We start from the raw sequence: 25,798 nt of genomic DNA on the forward strand, positions 1-25,798 counted from the left end.
ACTAAGACAATGTTTTATTCCTTGACCTTACAATTTTTATCCTCATCTTACGAATATATTTATTATCTGCCATTCTGAACATAAAGTAACAAAAGCCTACATAAAACTATTATATAACCTGTCTAAAAAAGTATAACCCTTTTAATCAGCAAGATGCCTGTTAGATTTCTTCCTTATAATAGATAATGGAAAAAAAGAACAGGAATAAATGCTTCTTCCCTATACATTCTATTCTTTACAATTTAAGTTTTCACAAAGAAACCAGATCACTCTTTGGTAGACACATGATATATCAGACCTTTAAGTGGATTAGGAGAATACCTGATTGACATTAGTTAGATAGAGTAAGTATTTTTAAAGAGGGTGAGGAACTGGCAACATTTCACTTTAGTACAGTGCTAGAAAAAATGGAGGGAATGAAAATCCACCGGATTTATACAACAAAGACCAGTTCACCAAATACAAGAATGCTTTCTATTGATAAAATAGATTGCAGCCAATAAAATATATTGGTAAATACAAACTAAAACTCAAAGTAACTTGTCTCCATGAGTATCAGTAATAGAGTGCACGTATGTGGAGCCGAGCTGGTCTAGTGCTTCAGTTGCCACCTTTCATTTTCCAATTTTTTCATACAGTACTGTACATAAAAAAATGAACAGGGAAAAATTTTAACACTCAAGTAGAATCACCTGGTACAGTGGCTGGTGGATTTTGTGAAAATTGGCAGCGGTGTGTTTTGTTGACATTGTACTATATTGACGTGAATGGGCAGAAGCAACCTCTTTATAGTTGTCAGATTATGGTGTTAAGAATGTCAATACTTCATGTACTGTACAGCTACAAATTACATTCTAATAACCAAATATAATGACAATGCCTACTATCTTATAAAAGATGGCTGGCAGTGGTGTGAGGTAAGGAAAGAGGGAGGGGGAAGGGAAACTAGAAGGGAGGGTCCATATGCTGGGGAGGAGGAAAGTTGCACCAATCCGGGGTTCAGACAACACCTATCTTTACCCATGATTGGCTATCTCCCAAACTTTATTTTACCTGTGATTGGTTGCAGTAATGTTGACACCACAAACTGTCGGACAGCCATTAGCATTGTCCCACTAATGCTTGCCATTTCCATAATTTTGTCGATTTTGATAACTGACACCTTATATTATGATTAAAAATGCCATTAGTAGAGAAATGTTCTCTGCTAAAATATGACTGACAGAGACTCCTCCATATTGTGCGATAAAATTGAATAATGGCAATGGTCGCAAGTAGTGTCAACTAGAGAGACGGGAATTTGCAGTATCGGACGCAAATGCTTGCGACAGGGATAATGTAAAAGGAATGTCCACTGGCTTGTGAAGGTTGGTGCCTTCAATTACTTTTATGTTTCAATGTGATGTAGAGGTAGGTATCCACATATCCCATTGGGATTTGGGGGTTTTACCACAACTAAATAAAATTGTTTTGTGTTAGCTAGAACAAAATCAGCAAAGTTGTTTTTGGTCTCAATGGGTTCTTTTTTCTTTTATAATTTTTGTCACTATCAGTTTACTAGCCGTCTGGGTGCTCTATCCAGTGTTAGGGACCGTGAAACCTGCGATGTTTGTTAAGGTCACACAGGACAAACCCTTCTCACGAGTGTTACCGTTGACATTCTTATATGGTAGTACCATAAGCATTATGGATATGTTAATTTTCAAGGGAAATTTTGTAGTTGTGCACTAGTTAGCACATCACAGCATACATACTATACTCTCTATTTTGCTTAACACTATCAAATATTATACCAACCTGATTGTAAGATAGGACTTTGAATTACCTTATAAGGAACGGTTATGTAAGGAGATTTATTATGGCCTTTTTTTTATTAATCTATAAGATATATATTCAACGAGAGTATACAGAGAAAAGCCAATACAGTAATTAAAACACAAGCATTGTGATATCATATTTGCAGTAATATTCTACAAATTGTTGCTAAGAATCAGTTCCACATACCTTGTTTATAATAATGAGCTCATATTAGGTAGATAAATGTGAAATGTTGGTTCTACTATTATCATGAAAATATACAAAATGTTTCATAATGCAATTACAGTATACTGTATAATGTCTTCGCCTAGTTCCCCAAATATGTAAATATATTTGACAAGATGATTCCTAATGATGACCACTGATCATAACTGCATTCCTGTCCCAGTTAACTGGCTAGCCTTAACCGAGCCCCACCTACCCAGCATTCCAACACCACCTGTCTCTGTAAAATATAACCTTTGTGCCCAGCAGATTGCATTGTCTCTTATGAGTATACTATTATTTATACATTTAATATGCCATATGTTGTGCTGGCATACAAGTACATATGCATATACTGTACTAGTCTCCCTGCATAAAATAACTCCAGCCATGTAAGAATATATTAAATGCATACACAGCAGATAAGACATAATAACATAGTATTTGTTGCTCAGTAAGTTAACTGAAATAAAAAAGGAAATATTAACATTCATAGGTTGAGGAGGATTGTCTGTACGTACAACACGATTTTACCACTTGGGCAGGGACACCACCTTGCCACCCCCACCATCCTGCAGATTGTGGGCATTGGCATTACATTTGGCAAGATGAATGCAAACTACAGTATAACCAAACAGGAACTAGCAGTATTCATAGATAAGATGAGGATTAAATATTAAACCCTAAGTCTATCCGATATTAAGAGGTTGTTTCATGCCATTCAGTATTCAAACAAAGTTGCAACATCTCAGAAAAAGTATCCTCCACTGTACCAAGTGCAGGCAACTGTACCTACTGTATGTAGATGATGGAAACACCTACAGTATCAAGATAGAACCAGCTGGGATGACTAAAACCCATGGAAAAATAAATAAATACAGTAAAGAGCATTTATTCACTAGAGTGGGTCTGCAAAAGTTTATAATATGAGAAGTTATGAAAGAAACATTAATAGGTAACATGAACTGGATTAATGAATTCCACTGAGCAAATTCTTAAGATTTTGATTTCGAAGAAGTGATGTACAGTACACAAAACACACAGCTACACATATACTGTACTGCATTACCACCATTTAACTTTCAGTACAAGGTGGTATGTTACCATAAACCGGGATGACTTCGGAAAGCTTTGAAGGATTTTTGTCGACTCCAATAACAACAAAACCAGAGATATTCTTTTATGATCAATGGATAAAGTACTGTATCCCCATTACATGCTAAAGAAATACAAAAAATTTAGCGCATAGATTTTCCCAGAATATTTCAAGATTTATTTTTATTTTTTCACCAAAAACTGAGTTTAAATCCTACTGTGTCCAAAGTCACCCTGAAAAAAAAATAAAATTAAAGATACATTACCTTGACACTTTGTAGTCACTAATTTTGTGCAACAAATTTAATAGTATTTGGTGATCCCCAGCCATTTTCCCTACTCTACAACCTCCCGCAATTAGCTTTTTCATGGTACCCACAGATTTTCTGACCAGAAGAAGGTTTTGAGGTACCTTCAAAAAAATTTTTTTTCCATATAATTTTATTTTTTACTTTGCCAATAAAAATCGCACTTAATCAGCAGTTACATCATATATTACCCATTACAGTATTCATCTTTTATATTGGTAATTTTGTTTTTTAATATCTGATACAGTATTTACGTTAAACAAACTTGTTTAATTATACCGGAACATTGTCCATAAATGCCCCGTGTCTGTAGACACCCCAGTTTATGGTACTCAAGTTGTCCAAGATGGAAACTCAGCTTTATCACAAACAGGATGTATGGACACATGACCAATTACTGTACATGCAACTGATTATATATGTATAATACATACCTAACTATTTTTCTTGTACTGTAACTACTATGGCATATCAAAAGTTACGTGTCTTAAAATTTGTTAAGTCTTGATTAAGTGGTCTATGAAACTAGCAAAGGCTGATTTCCTATTTACTAAATAATAATCTAAAATACATGGGCTAAAAAGAACTTTCATGGTGTCAAATATTCCTAACTTACCCTCATTTTCTCGCTCATAAGTGACATCTAGATGTAAAGTAAAAAATAGAAACAATAGCATGGTTATTAAAAGTAAAAAAAGAGATCCAGTATACACAAGTTGTGTAAAGCATTGCAATGCAATACAACACTTACCTGCTGCTAAATGTTCATTGCAAAAATAGCAGCATGGATTTCATTTGTGATATGAATTGAGTAAGATGCAGGCCTCAACACATTCAGGTTTCACTAAAATGGGTTACCCGGTAATTATTACCCAATTAAATCTTTAGAGGTTTCAGTTTTTATTTTATTCAATTTTGACCCACAAGATGGCCAGTAGTTATGCATACAAAATTATAATAAAGTTAGTAACAAATTTAACATTAAGCCCATATAATACCTCATACAGTCCTTATACAAAATATGTCAACATATGAAGGTTGAGGACATCAATGTAGAAATATAACCAAGAAAAAAATGGTAATTTGTGAGGAGTCAAAATGCCACTTATGATATCATTCAAATTAATACAGTACAATATAAGGAAAATAATTAACTCATTACAAGTCTTACCATAAACTGAAAATAGAAAACCTACCTAAAAAATACTTATCACTGCTAAATGTTATTAAAGTGTCTGTTTAAATGATCTTAAAAATAGAAAAAATTATGGGCAAACCTAAATGAATCAGGAGTACTGTACAGTAAAAACCCCATAATTTGAAATAATAGGGGCTCTAGCCCTTACAAATTATGAGATTTTATGAAATATAAGGGACACCCCCAGAGAGAGAGAGAGAGAGAAAAAAAAAAAAAAACCAAGGTACTTTTACGTCTTTTGCCCAATCAAAATTTAAACATTTCTAAGTACAGTACTGTACCAAAATTAGGTACACTACTTGGTTCAGGGCTATCAGACATAATGGCTCAAACACTCGGTAATGATGGAAAAAGCTTGCATGGTAGACCATCGATGTACACTCCATGACTAACCAACATAAACTAACTGACTGTGACTGACATATATAGCACTTGTTTACACTGAGGCAGTTGTTGCAGCCCATGGTGACATGTGCGTCATTTACAGGTACAGTACAGTATACCTACTTGAAAATTTCTCTCGTAATCGAAAATTTTACCCAATATTAAAAAATTTGTAATATATACTTTATAACAGTAAAAAATTACGAATAATTAGTGATTTTGAATCGGGGGGTCGTCAAATTATGGGGGTTATACTGTACAGTACTGTTTCAAAATATGGTGTACACATACACTACCAAGGCAGTGAGGAGATTTTACTGTGCAAAAGGGGCAAAGAAATGACTTCTTATGGGTAAAAAACACCTTAAAACTATGGGTAAGAAGAAATTAATTGTCGTACTTACCTCCAGATGATACAGGTCCAGTAGGTGGAGGACCCGCTGGTGGTGCAGAAGCCATTGGCTGCATTGCTCCCATGGGTGGTACCCCATACTGTGGCATCATCATGACAGGTGCCTGGAAAGTTAATATAAACAAAGTGCTATGATATATGAAAATTAATCCTAATCTCAAAATGTTCTGGGAAAATCTATGCGGGTTGGTCAATCATTCTGTGAAATTTCAATGTCATAAGACAATTTCTAGCCTCAAAATTAAATAACTCCATACACAGCTGTGCTCCTAGACCTACTGTGCACATCACACACCATACACAATGAAATACACACAGACGAATTCACACACAAGACTTTCATATGTAACAAATATAGATTAATTCTTTACAGTACGGAATATGAAATGTAATGTACACACATGCATCTTTTATACAAAACTCAAGATTTAAACATAAAAAATGTGGGAAGGCATTAGGCCGTTAAAAATTATGGCAGGAAAGGACGGCGTGCATATACGTTGGCTGCAATACCCTACAGCTGCATGTTAGGGGTAAATGGTGCCAGGCAATAACAAAACAGCTGGTTGAGTTGTAGCCATGAACCACTTTGTACACTTACCTTGCAATACCCTTATTTCCCACCTTTCTTTGAGGTTTCTGTACACATTAATCTACCCATTAAAGTGTGAAAGGGATATAAAGATAATGTACAGACTAGATACCTGAGGAGCTAATGGTGCTGGAGTCCCTGGGTTGTAGAAAGCAGGTGATGGTGGTATGGCAGCAGGCTGGGAAGAGATTTGATCCCCATAAATTGATCGCTGTTGATCTTGCACTGAAGGTGTGAATTGACATGGCTGTATAAAAATAAGATTTTCATTTAATTATAAACCTTCAATACTGTACCTGTACATACATAAGAATAATTACATGATACTATTAGTCTAGAACCCATAATCATTGAGTTCAGTACCAAATTACTGCAATTTAGTTTGTTCAGCCACTCTCAAACTCAAAGGTTGGATTCATATCCACTGTTAGAAGGTTGATTTTGATGTTAAGAAACACTTCAAAGTTGGACATGAACCCAACTAATATGGACAGTAAGGTGTCACTGGCCAAATACTGTACAGGTACAGTAACCTCCATTTATCACATGATTCTGTACCTAAAAACCCTTACTGCAACTTAAGGATATATGAATGATACAAGTCAAACTGTCACTTTTTGTTCTCAGGCCATTGACTTAGTAGTGTTTAGAGCACTAGTGAATTCTTTAGAACTGGCATATTCAAGAAACTAATCACCAGCTATTATTATTATGAGGGATTCATTCCCAGCCAAGTATTTTTGGGATAGATGCTGATTTTTTTTTTTACAGAAACAATTATAAATTGATGATAAACATAAAATATGTACAAAGACAGCAAATTACTTCATACAATATAAAATACAATTGAGAGGCATATGAATGCTCTCCCCCTCACAGCCCTTTGTCAAGATCACGTCATTTACAAATGTCTAATTCACCTCTAAAATGATACTCTTTTACAGTTTCTTGATACAAGTTGTACTTCTTGAAGTACAAACTACCATCATATCCCAAGCAGTGTAGTACATTTTCTTTTGACAGAACTCTGATAAAACTGAACAATGCGATAACCAAATATTTAGGTTATAAAAATTAAATCACTATAAATTGAAACTGTTATTTGTAAAGCTGTGATAAACGAGGATTACGTGTAGATTTTGTACATGTGTTCAGACGTCTATATTTGTAGGTGCTGACAGATATGTAAGGACAAATTGTGCCCTAGGCTCTACTTCAATATATATATATATATATATATATATATTACAACAAAAGGATCTCTTCACATTATTACCAATACTGTACAGTACAGTACAGTATAGAGAAGTCTTAAATTTCAATTGTATTGCATTAAAAATTCCATAATTAAAATTATTATTCTAAATTAATTGATTACACGAAGTCTATTATTAAAAATTCTCAAATCAGAAGTAGTTTTAAAGAGATGTGACAATGGTATTCCTAACATAAGGTGACTATATTATAAACTAAGAAAGAATTACCGGGTACATAAAACAAATATTACAATGAAAATATCCATTACAATGTTTGTGGTGGTTGTCTACATCATATACAATACAGTGCAGGTATAAATACCCTGTATGTGTCTAATACAGATACTCTACAGGTAATACAGTACACTAATTATATGGCAAGTTTTGGACCGGAAAGTTTCCCAATTTTGGAAATGATAAGTTTAGAATATACAAAAAATATTAAAGAAATCACTGTATGGGAAAATATGCTGATGTTTAGAGGATGTATTCCCCAGACAACCACAGAATTAAATTTATAAATTTTTTGTTACTAAAGCAATGATTATACAGTAAGTCATTAATTAACCCGTAACTGCAGCTAACGTCTATTAATGTGTGCTGCAGGCGACTGTGGCCAACATCAACAGACACAGTCATTTCCTACTAACTCATATACATGTGAATAATGCTGCTGCACTTTGTTTAAGGCAAGCCACCCCTAGTAGATACCCATTTCCCTCTAAAAGACTTTGTAGTTGTTTTTAAGTACAGTATTACTGTATGTAAGTTAGGAAAGAACGATGAAATCATTACAAGTACGATAAAGTAAAGGTATAAGAAGTAAAAGTGAGTAATCAGTAAACAAAAGCCACTGACTACCTCATGGTACCGTAGCATTGCCACTTGCCAACGCCCAAATATCAAATACTGTACTGTACTGCTAACTACCAACACCCAAATATAATTTGGCAACAGCAGGGTCACTGGCCATTATTACGTATTATATTAGAATTGTGCATGGAGAAAAATATCCACCTCATGAATTGTAATATAAGTAATTAATTTTCCCCCATATTCTGTTATTCTGCATGCATGCTTCTCCACAATTTTTTAAGAAAATTTACCATTTTCGTAAAACTTGGAAAAACTCCAGTCTGATTGCGCATACAAAGAGTAGCCAATTATTCCAGTGCCATAGTACAGTACAGGTATAAGGATTAAAAAAAAAAGAGTAAAATACAAGTAATTGTACATACAAAAGCTGTACAGCATTCATAAAATGCTATTGATTAAAATGTCTAGATATCTACCGGTAGATTTAAAAAAAAAAGGCAAAAACACATTCTTCAAAATGTCAATCACTACTATGTGAATCACCAGTGTGGGTCATGTGGGTCTGGCTTGGTAGAGTTCACGTAGGTTTGGTTTAGAGGTACATCATGCAATTGTGCAACAATGCATAGTTGTGAAAATGTACTATATCAACACAACCGCATTAAACATGTTGAACCTGTACTCAGGTTAAAACGGCTGGAGTATGAAGATTTCCAAAATTCAGACACACACACACACATATAATCAGTACACTACCTGTATCACAAATTAGCATTTAAATTTTTTTTTTTACAGAATTACTATTATTACATAATATATTTCAACGTTAATAACTTTGTTTAATACTTATAACTAAACTACATCTAATACTGTACTACTTGTACTGTACATTTAATGCATAATAGTTACTAATATCTAAAATACTTCAATAATACAGTACAGTATATATTTTCCAAAGTAATTCTATCTCCTTTTGTTAATATTACGTACTAGGCTTGACATTTTATATTTTTCTTCCCTTCAGTTTTAAATTTTCAATAATGTCCAACCTCTTTTAGTCTTCATTGTAACCCCTACACCAAAATCAAAATTTTTTTACATAAATCACAGTGTAATTAAGACCACAGGGCAGCAACTAAATAGCGGAGGCAGAGTTGTAGCATCAGCCATGCTAATGTATTGCAGATGAAGAAACATTATGAAAAGAAAACACAACTTCATTTCCACGAGATGGGTTTTCCAATGCAAACTATTTGCCACGCCTTAAAAAATTTGATGCAGATCAAGTACAGTACAGTAAGGTCCCACTTAAGGAGCGAGGTGTGTTTCTGAAAAATGTTTGTTAGGTGAATTCTCATTCAACCCGATACCATTTTTTCATGCTAAAAGCACACACAATCATGTAAACTTAAATACTGTATGCTACAGCCAAAAAGAATTTTTACCGTGATTGGTCGTTGGTGTGGTAAACACACATGATTGCCATTAAAAATGGTAATATATATTATCTGTGGTGCTGGAGTATCTTTAAGGAGCAGCTGCAATGAAAACAACCTAAAGAACCTTTCACAAACCATATAGTGTACAGTACAGGTAATGACTAAAAAAAAAAAAAAAAATTTGTTGATCAGTGCATTCCTTCCAAAGTCCATAATATTTATTGGTAAGGAAGCAGTGTGTGTGAGCCACTTCATCTTACAGGCAGCACACATCATTAAAATCCACAATGCTTTCTGAGTGGAAAAAAAAAAAAAAAAGCTGTGGACAGCACAAGAGCACAGGAGATACTGTGCTGCACCCAGAAAACAAATGCCCCCCTGTTGTCTAAGCTCAATGGCTAACCAGGCTGGGTTAGCCTGCCACTGACATCACCTTACGGTATAGAAAATGAGTCAACAAATGCACTTGCCTGGCTTGCTACTTAGCATATGATAAAGCATGACTAGCCTAACTCCACATACAATAATGTGAGCTGGTTCACGCAGAATATTCCTTGTTAAATCGAATGCAGTACAAATTTCTCCATTGAATTTTCATACCTTAAAGCACTACAGTATCATCAATGAACCAAATTCTTGCTCATAGAGAAATCCTTCAGCAGGACCTTACTGTATTTTAGACATGATTTATGTGGGATGGATAGCCAATTTTTTATGTTTTTAAGACACTGTCCTGAATTCCTAATACAATATTCAGAGGGTTAATTTGAGGATGAGTCATATGTTAGGAATGTAAAAGTCTTAGCAAAACATCAGTAGTAGGGACTCCTGGAGGAAGTCTGGGAATGTTGACATGAAAAAAAAATTAAGCAAAAAAGCCATACTGGAAATTAATGAAGTGCAGAATGCAAGAGGTGTAAAGTAGTTCAAGAACAATACTAAAGGTAATGTCAAAAGAGAATTAAAGGCTACATGGGTGAAAGGAATACTATATTAATGGAAACTAATGGAACATTAACATCATGGTACAGTAACATTTGAAGAAGCCATTTTTCTGTAAAGAATGTTAAAATGAAAAGCCATGACTGACACTTTTAAGGGCTATATTTCATAGGTTACAGATATAACCATATTGCTAATGATAAAAACTTACAGTAGGTACAGTAATATGCTCATTTATATAAAACACCCCAACTCTACCTACCTAAGTCTAATCTCAGAAGGAGTTAATTTATAAACAGCAATGTTCAGTTAGTAATGCTATAGGATAGCATGTATCAACTAACTACAGTACTTGTTTCAACTCATTACTCTCCTAAATGCAGTATTTACATACATAAAATTGCAATAAAATATCACCCCAAGGCAAAACTGAATATAACAGTAATAAATATACTGCTTCAATGGTCACACAATGTGCTAAAAAATGCACACAAAAACTTCAGTGCAATAGACATGTACAGTATGTCACTCTCAACCTCACACAGGATGTCTCATAAAGCATGCACCATAGGAAAATCAATGTTTTTGTTTTTCAGGAAAAGAAATCATAGCAAATTAACGAAGATAGGTGACGAGGAGCAATAGAATGGCCACCAAGTTCTCTATTCCTCATACCTCTGGGTCACCTAAATGTTTCTTGGGTGATCTTGGTAGACAACAGATTTTTGATGACCCCAGAGGAAGAAACTGAGAGGTGCGAGGCCTAGAGACCTCAGTGGCCATTCAAATGGTCCTCATCACCCAAGTTTAGTTGATATGATTTCCTCGCCATAATAAAATAAAGAACATTAAATTTCTTATGGTGTGCACCTTATGAGACATCCTGTACATACAAATATGCCTACATGCACACGTGTGAATATATAAATACCTAGGCAAAAAAACCATGCACAACATCCATAAATATTCTCTCTCATTCTCACAAACATGCAGGCAGATACCCATGAACACAGGGAAATAAACAAATATAGGTACATAAAAAATTCTCTCTCTCCCTGTGCAGGTGCACATAATCAAATACTGTAGTGATATAAGTCAGTTAGTCAGTCTCTCTCTTTTTTTTCTTTGTGTGTGTGTGTGTGTGTGTGTGTGTGTGTGCACATACTCAAATACATTGATATAAGAAATGCACATAAGCAGTAATATTTGCAGCTGTTCAAATTTTTTACATCCAAGTGCCATATTTGAGAATGATAAAATGATTATGTGTCAAATCAAGCACATCACACACTTTACCGTTAATATTATCTGAAGTAGGATATTCAAGTTTATGTCTTCTCACACAAGAACAGTAAAACCTTGTTAAACAATAGATACTGTATCTATGATAAAGGTGCTCCTGAAGTTTTAATAAATATTCTCCAGTCAAGATGTATGAATACAATACAATAATAATGAAAGTAATATCAATAAGGGAAGATGTCAGTTATTTTTTAAAGGGACAAAAAACAACAACATTGCACTGAACAACAAGAGCATCTTGAAAAGAATATATAGTACAGTAATTAAAAAATGTCAATTAATCATAAACTGGAGAAAAGATAGTTTCAGAATTATGTACTGTATATTAAGGTCACTATATGAATTCCATTTGTCAAGGTTTTACTGGATGGAAATGTGCTACTCTGAGACAAAAGTATAATGTATTCTCACAATTAATGTGTTTCATAAAATAATGGTACAGTATTCTTGATATCACTCACCAACAAATTCAACTCAGCAGAAGACTGCTGGATCTTAACTGACTGCCACAAAAAATAAAGAAAGTGATCAGAATTCATATTTTGTTAAATATTTTAGTCATTGGTTCATAATTCATATAAATTATTGCTTTACAATATACAGTACAGGGGGCCCCTCAAGTTCGCGGATTTATATTTCGCCATCCTTTATTATTTGCAGATGACACCTGGACGTGACCAAGAATGTCTGTGGGCAGTTTTAAAGTTGCTGGCATTTTTGCGGCTCGGACAAGGAGCCAATCGTTTCAGAGACAGTAATTTCCTTTACCTGTATTGTATATACTGTATGTGTGTCTGTAGACACACAGACACACACACACACACACACACACACACATATAGAATACAGGTAAAAGAAATAATTGTCCTAAGGGAATATACATTTCTTTGTATACAAGTATAAATGCCCCCCACCGTCAGCAAATGATATTCGCGGATTTGGTGATTCACAACCATTTTGAGAACCTAACCCCCGCGAATTTGGGGGGGGGCCCCCTGTACTCCTGTTTTACTGTGAAACACATAACATCTTAAATGGTATGGCTTGTACAAAATTATCTACGGTGTGTACAGTACAGTATCAATGGCTTATTAGGTGCACATTTCACAAACATTAAACAGAAACTAATCCCATTCAACATTAAATCTACATCTATCTTTCTACATTCAACAGCCTTCTTTGTAGTTTGCTCTTAGTATCTTTTTTCTAGCTTAATACTTTACCAGTATAAAGAAATAAAACCACTGATGTTTTGTGTGGAGTAGTTTGGTGTAGCATGACATGAAACTTTCATTTTAACCATTAATGTATAACTCAAATCATAATACAGTAAACCACTGATAACACGGACTTTGATAACTTGTAATTCGATATAACTCGGAATGGCGGTAAAATATCCAAATGTAAATTATTTTGAATTAGTTTTTACATAAAAAATACTTTTTTCGTAACTCACAACATTCCGAGATATAATGACACAATCTCGGAATGGCATAACACGTTATCTTGCAATTGGGGTCTCACTCTAGCATGAGCCAACCCACCCAGCATCTCTTTCTAGCTCACCATGTTCATCACTTGTCTGTGCTTGTTTGAGAAAAAATAAATAATAAAATCTTTACAATACCCATACTCAAATGTAAAGAAAATAACATCAAACTATAAAATAAGAAAAATGAAGATCATTGGTGTGTGCGAGAATTGAACATTTGTGTGTGGAGGCAGTGAGCTGTAACTGCGTCGCTCCCTCCCTCCCTTCCCTGATATAAGTCAGCTGGGTGGCTTAACTGTGTCACATCACCCAGAAGAGCTATTCTTTGTACATAAAATAATATAAGGGTCATTCAATAAGCAGTGAGACACAAATATAACTACAGAAGTAATGATTTATTATTAATGATCACATACCTATTTTTCCACATAATCTCCCTCTGCAGCTATGCACTTGGCCCATTTTTCTACGAGTTTTCTTATTACTGTGGAAAAAAATTCTTTCAGCCGACTCTGTAACCAATCAATTTCAAATTTCTTTCTTTACCTCTTCAATATTCGAAAAACTATTTCCACGTTAGGCTGTTTTGAGTGGACGAAACGTGTGGTAGTTTGCTTGGTTTTATCACTTCCAAATCTAAAAAATTAATAACATCGTTGTTCTTCCAAATCACAAAATTCAAGTGCACGGTTAATGCACCACTTAAACAAGACTAATCTAATGAAATGATTAAACAAACAGATGCAATGTCGTAACATGATTGATGAGCCTGCCCCTTCCCTTTGCCGTCTACATCAAAAAGTCTCATTATTTATTGAATGACCCTCATATACTGTACCAGTAAATGTGTGCAATAAATATAAATAATATTAATAAATAAAATAAAAGAAAAAATATTGCATTACCATTCGGCAAGTTTCACTGCGTATATAATAGTAAAAAATAAATAAAATTACGTTCAGTATGTCTACCCGAAATTATGAGTTGAAAAATATCCGCTGGGTGTGCTAAGTCAAGCATCCTTCTCTCTCTCACACTGGTTCAGTGAACATCTCCCAGGCATTCTCTAGTAAAGTTAATGCTGTAAGTGCTTTGACACCTACCGCATGGCACCACAAGCTTGAATTATCCTCATCCTTCACCTGTTGTGTTGGTAAGTGTTAATTTTTGTGCAAGTTTTCTGATTATGGTAGGTTATTTTGGCCAAAAAGTTGGGTATAGGGGTGGGATGAAAGACCAGCAAGAAACTGCCTTGACAACTTGGAATGGTTCGAGCCTCATATATTCCGAATTATCAAGGGTTTTCTGTAACTTAAAAAAAGTGCCTTTTCTTAGCAATTCTTCAGTTCTTGTAAGTTTTTCTGTAGTGTAACCATGTCAGATATACTGTACAGTACTATATTATTCAATATCTACAACCCAGCACCAAAACAAATTGTATAATTGAACTACAAACAAAATTTACTTTACAGCAAATCTACTTAATGTGAGGTGTACCTGCATAACCAGTGGGCAGAATGATTCACGACGGACCAAAGGGAGCGGACCAGCAGAGATTGAACTGTTGCTTACCCATACCCTACCCTTCAACAGATATTAAAAATAAGAAGGGAGAAATATGTTTATTTATATACCAGTAGGCTGATACTCCATTTCCTGAGGACAATGTATGCAATTAATAATTAAAAAAATTATAAAACCAGATCCTTATGATTATGAGACAAATACATCCAGCCACTTCCTTTAGTCTAGGTCAGGGCTGATAAAATAGATCTGTTTTAAATATCATGTCTCAAAGAATCGCTATGGCACATCAAACATGCACACCTCATTGACACCACTTGTTAGATAGAGCCTTGGGAAGGAGGATACCAAAGTTGCTCAGTCCAAAATTGGTCATAAAAAGGGATTTCAGGATCAGCTCACCATTTATGACTTGCATCCAACCCAAGCAACTCAAGTACTGTATGTGCAACCAGCTAGATAAATAAAGGGGCAGCAACATAAGCTCCAGGTGTCCACATCACATGTAATCGGCAAAGGGAGATAAACATATAGAAACAGTACTGTACTGTATAAAACCCACTGCACAGTTCCCAATGCAGTACACTCCTACAAGGCATTATTTAGTTAGTCTTAGCAGCTAATTTATCACCTCTCAGTAAAAAGGACTGTAATTGTTAAAAAATGTCATCAGTGTTGCAATGCCTCAGAGTTTTATAAACATGGCTGTGAAGGTCAGTTGTGACCAATTAGTAGTTTGACAACCAATTTTTTGATGCCAAAGATCCTTCACACTGATTATATATAAAAATCTTAAGCACATTAATTTTGTTAAAATTAAGAAATAAATAATTTACCAAAAGAGAAATATGAGAACACTTCAAAGAAGAATAAATTGGTGCGAATGCATATTCTCGGAGAAAACATGAGAAGCCTTGCCATAGTTAATATTACCCTTTAAAAAATATATTGAAGTATGTAGATGTTATAATCAAACCTTTGTACTCCCTACAGGGTTAAAGGACATTGGAGTTTACCCTCACACTGTGTTGACTTAATTAAAATACTAAGTTTGTTGAATAACTCGGTCATAGGGTAAAAATAAGCTTCCTTGGAGCTAGAAGACAAGAGTTAAATTTAATTAGTTCTCCCTAAGAAGACACTGTAGGCAGGACCACATCTACACTGAAGCAGAAATTAGCTAGAACTGAGGTATGATCACAAAATCACAGCCTAAGGTTGAAGACAGGTGGCACGTGAGGAGTTTGCAGCTCATGTGACCATTCCCTTAAGGGTTGATGTGATAAATTATAGGATATCTAAATCCACCTGCATGGCATCAGTTTTTGTGAGAAGTCTAATTAATGAATTAGTCCTTGACGGCATTGCTTAAAGGCACAAAAATGAATCAATGTTACAAACATTACCTGTGGCTGAGCATAGCTATGGGGAGTAGAAGTCCGTCTCATGTTAGGTGTCTGAGGTGTTGCACAGCTCTGAATCTGTGCACTCTTTTGAATGCTGCTCCCAGTAGCATAACCCAGTGCCCGGTACAATCTATCTCGCAGTTCAACCATTTCGCCCTGAGAAGGTAGACAGTGATGTTCATTTAAAGTTAAAACTTGATCACTGAAATTCAAATACAGTACAGTAAACCAAAACAAACATTTTCCTTAAATAAATCAACAGTAACAGACCAACCTTAGAAGCCGAATTCAAATATGAGACTGCAGTATGAAGTGCACCCTGGGCAGCTAATAGAGAAGCATACTGACAGAGGAGGGAGCTCACAGTATTTCCCTCACTAAGGTTAGTGGGGCGGCCAGCAGCTGCCAGTGATCGCTGCAACCCCATGATAACCTCCACTAGGTCCTACAGGTTGAGAAAATAATTTTTAAATAGTATTATTCTAGAGGAATGTTTACCAAAGCTTAGTTACAATCCTCAAATGCAGAGCAACACTTAAAATAAACCAATTTACACAGATAACTTCAAGACAACAAGCTACATTTCCATCAAGATTCATATATTTTCACATCTTCAGATTTCTGTCTTTTCTTAAGCCATAGAACAATGAAACACTCATTGTATTTTTTAATATATTACATAAAAGAAGAATACTGTACAGTAAATATAATTTCTCTAATTTATTACTATATTAATATAAATCAAACGAGTCAATAACAATGAGCGTAAAGTGTACTCTTTGATAGTGACTAAAAATAATGACTGACATTTACAATTTTTATTATTTATCACACAATTTCCCAAGTGCTTATAAATAGTATTCCATGATTTTGGTTACTTCTTTTCCAAAAATCTGTAAAACACACCTGTAAATCAGATGGTTTATTTGTCTCAGGTCGAGTCTTGACCCAGCATGAAACAAATTTCTCCAGACTTCCAGCACAGACATAACAGATCATGGCAGAAAGCAAAGTTTCTGGGTCTCCCTTAGCTTCAAGGCGTTCTCCCAGACTCTCTACAATATAAAAATAATTGACATTGTTTTAACAAATACATCATTCAAGTTTACATGCAGAAAATACAAACAATACCAAGAAGTGCAAAATGTACATCAAACATTTGAAACACTGGGAAGAGTTCATATATTTTTTTATAATTATACAATAATGCAATTAAGGAAAGAAAATGTTCATCCAAATAAAAACTCACCAACAAGAGCTGGGAACTGCTCATCGTTGGAATACGTCAAAGCTGCAACTAATGCTTCTTTCCATCTACTAAGGTTACAGGTAGTAGTGATGGATGTTAGATCTCCACGTACAATTGCACCCACCAAAGATGCTAAACTTCCATCCACCTGGGCCAGTACAGTATTGCGAGTCTGTCCAACAGGGATTTACAGAAAAAAATCATATAAATAAAGATGATTACACAACTGTACAGTTAACCCCTACTCAATCTGGTCTCATGCACCAATCTTTGAAGGTTAACGCGTTGTTTAAGAATATGCGCAATAATTGGTCCAGTTATAAATATATCAATGGAAAAAATGGTTCACAAGATATTCTCACAAACATTTACTGGCATAAATAATATGATCTGCCGGCAAGCATTTTCTGGCAACCTATTTCATACCCTGTCTATAATCGTAATTCAATATCATTAAAGGCTGTCTGTATTCTGTAATGGGAGTCACATATATATAAACTATGCTGTACACATCATTACTAAAGAGGTCAAATGGAGTATTCTAAACTGACCTAGAATGTGACCAAAGTTGGTGTCTTAATAATGGCTACAAAATAGTATTAAATAATACAAAAATTAAATGAAACCGAGAGGGAATTTAACAATGGTACACTGGTATAAAGTTTTTTTTTTTGTAATACAGCAGAATGAGTACAGCACTATATTCAAAACTGTGAATATAGACGGGAAACAAATTCAGTGAGAGCGAAAGAGAAGTTTTACTCTCTAAAAAAGATTCTCTTCAAACAAAACCTGCAACTATTCCAAGCACTTCAGATGCAGTATCTTAAGTTATTTTCATATAAGACAAAAGTGGAATGTATAACCAGAAAATTCACTTGCTACCATTCTTACATTTGCAGCAAAGTCACAATTAGTGCTAACTACATTTGCATGACAGTTTTCATCACTTAAGTAACACAATCGTGGTCAGAAAATAAAAAATAATTGGTACCGTAGGGTCGGGATATATAGCGATTTTTTATAAAGTTTTTTTTTATATCGCAACTACCAAAATTATCAACATTTTCCAATAAATAGTGATAAATGTTTTTATTTCACGGGGGAAATCAGGCAGGGAATATTTCAAATTTACTGCCATGGCAAACAAATGCGTTATTTGCTCACCAGAGGCACCACCGTGGCTACTCATGCATTCACGCTCACCCACACAGTCTTTCTGAGAGAGTGACGAGTCAGCAGCCGACTCTGCTGCAGATTCCGACTTCGAAGGTGAGTTTAAATGGAATGCTAGTGACGTGAAAAGTGAAGTGAAGAGAATGGAAAGCTTAATAGAAAAGATTTAATACCGTAACCAATATTTTGGGTTTGTTAACTTATGTAGGTGTGGGATTGTCAAGTGAAGGTGGCAGTGTGGCGTCTGCTGCCGAGTCTGGTGCTCCTTGATATTGATACTGAAACAGTCTGGTGTTCCCGAGTCTAATGTTCATTGGTGCTTTAGTTAGTAAGAAAATAAACTCGTTAAGTTAAGTTTAGACACTTTTATTGGCCTCCAAAACCTAACCCAATTTCCCCCGATTGTTTACATGTAGTACAGCAATTATATATCGCGATTTAGTATATGGCAAACTTCCTTGGACCCTATCTCCGATATATTCTGACCCTACTGCACTTCAGAAATGGTGTGATAAGCAGAGGTGGGGGAAACACAAATGACATATGATAAATGTTCATATAAAATTCTTCAATACGTATAAACAAATTCAAGTCTTTCATCTAATGCTAAAATAGAAGACTTAATTCTAATAATACCTTAGCAAACATTTCTGGTCCAGCATGAGCTGCTAGAGTCAGTGCATGTGGATATATTTTGTCTTTGATGCATAATTCAACAGCAGACTCCAGATCCCCCACTAAGAGGGCTTGAGTTATCAGGCCATGGTTATTTTCCTCGGTCTTCTGAACCTCAAGATGTACCACCCGTAAATTTGTTTCTGCCTCTGGTTCGGCCACCTAGAACATAAGCGTATTGATAAAAATTTTGATTACATTCACTAAAACTGCTCTATAGGATCCATAGACAACTTCTACTCATAAAGTACAAACTTTACAACAATAATACTGATGTACATTTTCAGAGACCATGAAGAGGCCAAAGACCATCATCATTAGTTATTTAGACAGACATAGACAACTTCTACTCATAAAGTACAAACTTTACAACAATAATACTGATGTACATTTTCAGAGACCATGAAGAGGCCAAAGACCATCATCATTAGTTATTTAGACAGACAAAATGAAGTACCCAAAGTGCAATTACAAACACACAATTACCAAGGATTACTGCCTCTCCCTAAGCTGAGTCCAGATGATGAACTCCTAAGCCTAAAACAATAAGAAAAATAATATATACTGTACATGGGACGTTCCCTTTGTCCCTCATCTTCCTCATGGAAAATATTCATAAAAACAAAGAGGTGACATTTACCTCAGTTTCTGGAGTTTTATCAAATGAATGTCCAGAAGCAATCATCTCAAACTGCTCACTAGGGTCAAGGGAACTGGAACTGCCCTCCTGCAAAGATAACATTATTTATGACAATTATTAATGTACTTCAGTATACTATAGTGTCACAACTTCCTTAAACTGTTCATTATTTTCAAATCCAAAGTACAGTAGTAAAGCACTTTTAACTTGTAATTACCGGCAAACTTATTCTTACACTACTGGCACAAACAAAAAACACTTCTACACACTATAAATACAAGCAAAACTACTCACACACCACAGCAAATACATTCACACACACACATGGCTCTAAGTCACAAAAAAGCAACAACACAAACATAAGAATCATATGCAGTAGCAAATTGCATCATGGAGTCATGCCAATGAAGTACTACTGAATAATTAAACTGTACCAGTATAAAGATGTGACTAATTTACAATCCTCATTCTTTATTTATATCCATACTTCAAGTCTTAATGCCTCTCACTAATTTGCTGACAGAACAACAAATGTCATCGTTTTGATCTTTCTACAATGGTTCCATATCCACTGTTACACCGGCGTCAGCACTTTTTTCACATGCAAATGTTTCACAATCTGGGTGAAAAACTGATACAGTATAGCTACATGGTCTTTATTAAAATCCTTTATCTTCACCCCTCCTTTCACAATTTGTAATCTTGTTTCATTATACTGTACAGTACAACCATACAACCCGACCTCTTACCCAATACACTGGGTAATATAATACCTAGTATTCTCAAGGTTTCTTTTAAACACTGGATTTCCTCAACTGTTTAGTTGTTCACAAGTTATGACACCTTTACCCTTACATAAAGATAAAAATCACTGCATCCAAATTTTCTCCTCGTAAGATATAATATACAGCTCCTCCCAGACTTACGACCTACTCGACTTACGACCACCCGCACTTACGACCTGTCATAGTCATACCAAAATTTGGTCAAATTACATATTTTCGAGTCCCAAAGTCAGTACACATACAAAATTTTCATTTGTAGTTTAATTCAAAATGGCTGGCAAGCTTAAAAGTGAGTGTTCGTGGTGCTGAGAAGAAAAAGAGACACCCATTTTAGATTTTCTATGTATTATTTAAGCATTTCCGACTTACGACCATTTCGACTTACAACCTGGATGTCGGTCCCTAACCCCGTCGTAAGTCGGGGAGGAGCTGTAAATGACAATGTGCATGTCCATCATGTCCACTGACTTCACATAAATACATTAATATACCATAAATGCTTCCATTAAATCAATATTCAATGACAAACATCCAACTTTAAATGAACAGAAATCCCAAATTACTTTGTTATTGCTAATAGTATTTAGTACATCACAATTCTAATAGTGTAACAACCTGATACTGTCAGTGACAAACAATGATGCACAATATAAGCAAAACAGCACCCCAAAACAACTTTCTTAGCAAGACAAATATCCAAGAAAATGATTACCATTTTTCCTGTTTTTCCCTTTTCTGGTTCTACTGGAACAAGAGAAAGTTCCTCTTCTGAATTTCCTAAGAGAGAATCTGGCAGCTGTTCTATGGGAGAATCTGGCAGCTGTTCTATGGGAGAATCTGACAGCTGTTCTATGGGAGAATCTGGCAGCTGTTCTATGGGAGAATCTGGCAGCTGTTCTATGGGAGAATCTGGCAGCTGTTCTATGGGAGAATCTGGCAGCTGTTCTATAGGACAATCTGGCAGCTGTTCTATAGGAAGGTCTTGCAGCAGTTCTACAGAGGAGTTTGGCAGCTGTTCTATATAAAGATCTGACAGCAATTCTATAAGAGGATCTGACAGCTGTTCATGAACACCAGCATCAGGTTTTTCTTCTGCTGCTATCTCATCACATTTTGTTTGTCTTCCTTCACTAGTTAGGCATCCAACCTTCCCCAGCTGTTCTTCCTCCTAGACGACATTGTGTTAAAAGTGTACATATTCACATTACAAACTGTGTTATAAGTCCTTCATGAGGGCTTTGGCCAAGAAACAAATATGCTGATTGGTACAATATTATTTTACAAATATTTCTGGTGACTCCTCTCTAAAACACATCTCCATTTTGTTACATTCAAAACACAATCTCACTTGCATGTTCTTGCCCTGACATTTCAGCTATCCGACACTTCAACACAAAGTCATAATGACCTATGGCAATCCTCAAAATGTCTACTGTACACTCGTAACAGTTTGTTGATTTTCCTATCAAATTAAAGTAATACAACTGCCAATAATCCAACATAAGCACAAATTAACATATACGTAATCTGCATGGTACACAACTGCAACCTTCTGTAATTCTGCACTCCATTCAAAAAACCAAAGAGCACACCACTATTAGAAAAATGAATGAGTTACCAGACCAAATACAGTTGTGGAAAAAAATCTATAAAGTGATTTACTGAGAAAGGAGTACTACAGGAAAGGGTAAGAGAATGATTTCATAATGTACTCACTGGTACCAACAACCATCCATTATTGAATGACTGAGGTCTCCTCTGGAGGCAAGCATGTATTACAATAATTTTTTTTTATAAAAGTTACATGATATATTATTTGCTTACCTATTGGCTACAACACACAATATGGATAAATTTTGTGTAATACTGTACAGTGAAATAAAATTCGGGAAGAGATCCTTCAAAGAGGAAAAGACCATATAAGCATGGAAAACTTCAGGATGAACAAACAGTTTTGATGCACACACACTGAACATCACTGTAGCCATCTATATGGCAAGAGTTAAGAAAAGAACTAGAACAATATACAGTACTTGTCATTTTGAGACAAATAATTATCATCACTGTTTTGCAGTAATTTTCCATGCTTCTGTGGGATACCCATGATTACCTGATGGCAGCCATTTGAAGCAAGTTTTATGACTAGATACCCTTCATATCACCAACCCACTTTTACTTAAAGGGAATTGGGCATTATATGTAGTTCCAAGTGCCCTCATAGCTGACAAAGCGAGGTAACTACTCCCTGAGTTTATAAAAGATTACAGGTGTCCCTCGTTTAACAATTGCTCATTAGCAATTTTTCGGTTTAGCAATTTAAAAATTTTAACACGCTTTCTCATTTAACAATCGTCATTTTTCAGTTTAGCCATCTACTCACTGTGAAAAATTCAAGAGGGCAGTCGGAAAACCTGGGGATTCTGTGCTCCAAGTGAGCATTATTACAAAACTGTAATGAGGCTTTGAAATAAAGAAAATTCTATACCAGTAAATGTGAGGTATAAATAACAATAATAATAAATAAAATAAAAGAAAATTACTGTATTGCCATTTGTCAATCATTTCACAGGACACAAGACAGAGAACAGCTGAAAGATCCCTCATGCTGCTCACCCCTCGCCTTTCCCCTGCTCTGTGGGCTAACAACTGAGAACTAAGAAATGTTTATTACCTTCATATTTTTAACCTTATGATACTTTTATTTCGTACTGTACATTCTGTATGCATGATTGAGTGTGCACATAACAAAGTAAAAGAAAATGAAGAAAATTACATACATCTACCCAAAATTACAAGCTGAGCAATAACATAGCTGACAGCTCAGCCTCACCCTGCCCTGAGTGCTGGTAGGTGGCGAGTCAGCGACTGGGCTATGCAATTACATGCCATCTCCACTGACATTGTGCTTTGTTGTCCATGTTTAGGATATTATTTCTCATTATCCTTCGTTTAGCGATCCTTTTACTTAATCGCTTTTTCAGGAACGCATTCCAAACATTAAATGAGGGATACCTGTATCTGACTACCTGTGAGGCAAAAGTGCAAAATATCAATGTAATTTGTACACTGCAAGTGACAAATACATTTCTGTGGAACAAAATGTCGGGAAATCTAAGCTAAAATTTAAGAATAAATGAGTTTGTGATGTATGATTTACCAAAAACCTATTGCAAGTGGACAAGATAACCATTCAATACATAATAACAGAAAGCACTGTTTGTATCCTGACCGTAGATGCACAGTCATTGCAAAATGTTTTTCCAGTAAGAATACTGTACTGTACCTTTAATTTTCTTCTTTCAGGATACAAGTTATAAATATTGTAATGATAAAATGACAGCTTGGCTACAAACAACATATTAATTCTGGCAGTACTACCCATTTACGAAAGCCTTCCATTAATTTGGAGATGGGTATTCCTGTGCATTCAGAATGACTTCTTTTATACTTTTGGCACAATTAGTTAACTAATATTATGAGGGAAATATCTCATGATCTAGATTGACAATAATTGCAATATACAGTACTGTACTGTAATGTACAATTCATCAATATGATGCAACCACAATACTGTATATACAGTAATTACAGTTGGTTGCTTCAGGGCACAGAGTACAATAGTACACGTATTTCTTGGTTCATATGACAGATACATTCCAAAAAAATATCGTGCAAAGCAAAAACATGAAATGTGAAAATAATACAAAGCTTGATTCAAAAGGTCAGGATGCTCAAAAGTCTGTACAATTAAAGATTTAAAGTACTGTATGCACCAAGACTCAAGTGTGAGTTTGTCACAGTGTGGTGGCACTTTTTATCATTTATAAGCACAGTATTTAATTTACGCATTCTCAAAATTTGTTTTGCTACCTACCGAAGGTAGTGACTGTGTGTGGTTGCTGTATCAATGTGAAGTGTGGCTTAGTGCACAGTGTGTTGGCAAGTCAAAATCACCAATGAAAGATGCATAATGGTGACATAACACGGCACATACCCAATACAGAACAGGTATCCTTCACTATACAAATGGGTTAGGAGTTGGCAATGCAGGAGGGATGATGTCGAAGCAAACAAGCTCCTCGGCATTCACCCTTCTTTGGGTGCCTGAGGAGGAGGAGGGGAGGAGGAGGGGAGGATGGAGGAGGAGGAAGGGGAGGGAAGGATGGAGGAGGAGGAAGGGGAGGGAAGGATGGAGGAGGAGGGAAGAACAGCAAACTCTTCCATAGGGTCGTTAGGTTCATCAACACTCCTCCACAATAATGCGCAATCACAAGTAGTGCCCAAGTTTGACCATGCGTAACACTACATAGAAAATTTACGTGTCTCGGATATCTATCAATTTTAATGGGACTTGCATATAAAGTCAAATTTACATAAGTCAAGTACATATTACATACCCAAAGAGTGCCTGTATACTTAAGTATTTTTAAAGAAAGCACTTTTACAAGTTGCCTTATCAAAAGAATTCTAAAAATTTAGCAAATACTTGCGAGTTGAAAGACAAGTAGTATTTCACAGTAAATGTCTGTCACTTTTTCATCTACAGATTTGATACAATATTGGTGAGACATTAAAATTCTAATTTTAAAACTGTGAACTTGTCCTACAATAGGCCTGGATACTAACATTTCAACTCGGTGAAATACTGTATCTTACAATCAGTATAGTTCCCCATTCAATAGTTAATATTTCTAGTCAGAAGAATGAATAATCAGCAATTAATTATCAATGAAAGTTACCAACACAAGGCCAAGAATGGATATACAGTATGCATTACATTGAATTTCTATTTATACACTTTTATTTTAAGGAGGGGGGTATAAATATATGTACAGTACAGTAAAAAAAAATTCTGCACACTGAACAACACTCATGAGTTATGTATTCCTGTTAATTTCTTTGTATTAAGTATGCATGAGATACATAATATATTGTACTGGTTACAAAATGATTCACTCAGAAGAAACAACCTTACCAGAAGAACATGGCATCAGTCAGTGATCGTTGCAAAGAATGTCAGACCCAGGGATGCAGGATTTTTTTTTGTGGATTGTAAATATAACATCGAAGGTAAAAGAATATCAG

At 35.2% G+C, this 25,798-nt stretch overlaps 1 protein-coding gene across 8 annotated transcripts in view; it reads right to left on the reverse strand.

Annotated features, from left to right (window-relative positions):
• Nucleotides 1–25,798, reverse strand: part of LOC121867465 (protein transport protein Sec31A-like) — a 55,374-nt gene that overhangs the window by 16,080 nt on the left and 13,496 nt on the right. For 6 of the 8 annotated variants that reach the window (XM_042367402.1, XM_042367401.1, XM_042367399.1 and 3 more), the window contains exons 11-19: nt 19,929–20,015; nt 19,250–19,450; nt 17,438–17,609; nt 17,095–17,243; nt 16,463–16,633; nt 16,189–16,344; nt 12,228–12,269; nt 6,124–6,258; nt 5,412–5,523 (exon numbers count right to left, since the gene is read on the reverse strand). In XM_042367402.1, the coding sequence (XP_042223336.1) occupies nt 5,412–5,523; nt 6,124–6,258; nt 12,228–12,269; nt 16,189–16,344; nt 16,463–16,633; nt 17,095–17,243; nt 17,438–17,609; nt 19,250–19,450; nt 19,929–20,015 (1,225 nt within the window). Of the gene's footprint in view, nt 1–4,041; nt 4,069–5,411; nt 5,524–6,123; nt 6,259–12,227; nt 12,270–16,188; nt 16,345–16,462; nt 16,634–17,094; nt 17,244–17,437; nt 17,610–19,249; nt 19,451–19,928; nt 20,016–25,798 lie in introns of all 8 variants that reach the window. The other 2 variants (XM_042367400.1, XM_042367398.1) reach the window with 2 other exon arrangements.

This window comes from Homarus americanus, unplaced genomic scaffold, assembly GCF_018991925.1.
Source record: "Homarus americanus isolate GMGI-L3 unplaced genomic scaffold, GMGI_Hamer_2.0 scaffold23598, whole genome shotgun sequence".
Taxonomy (NCBI): Eukaryota; Metazoa; Arthropoda; class Malacostraca; order Decapoda; family Nephropidae; genus Homarus; species Homarus americanus.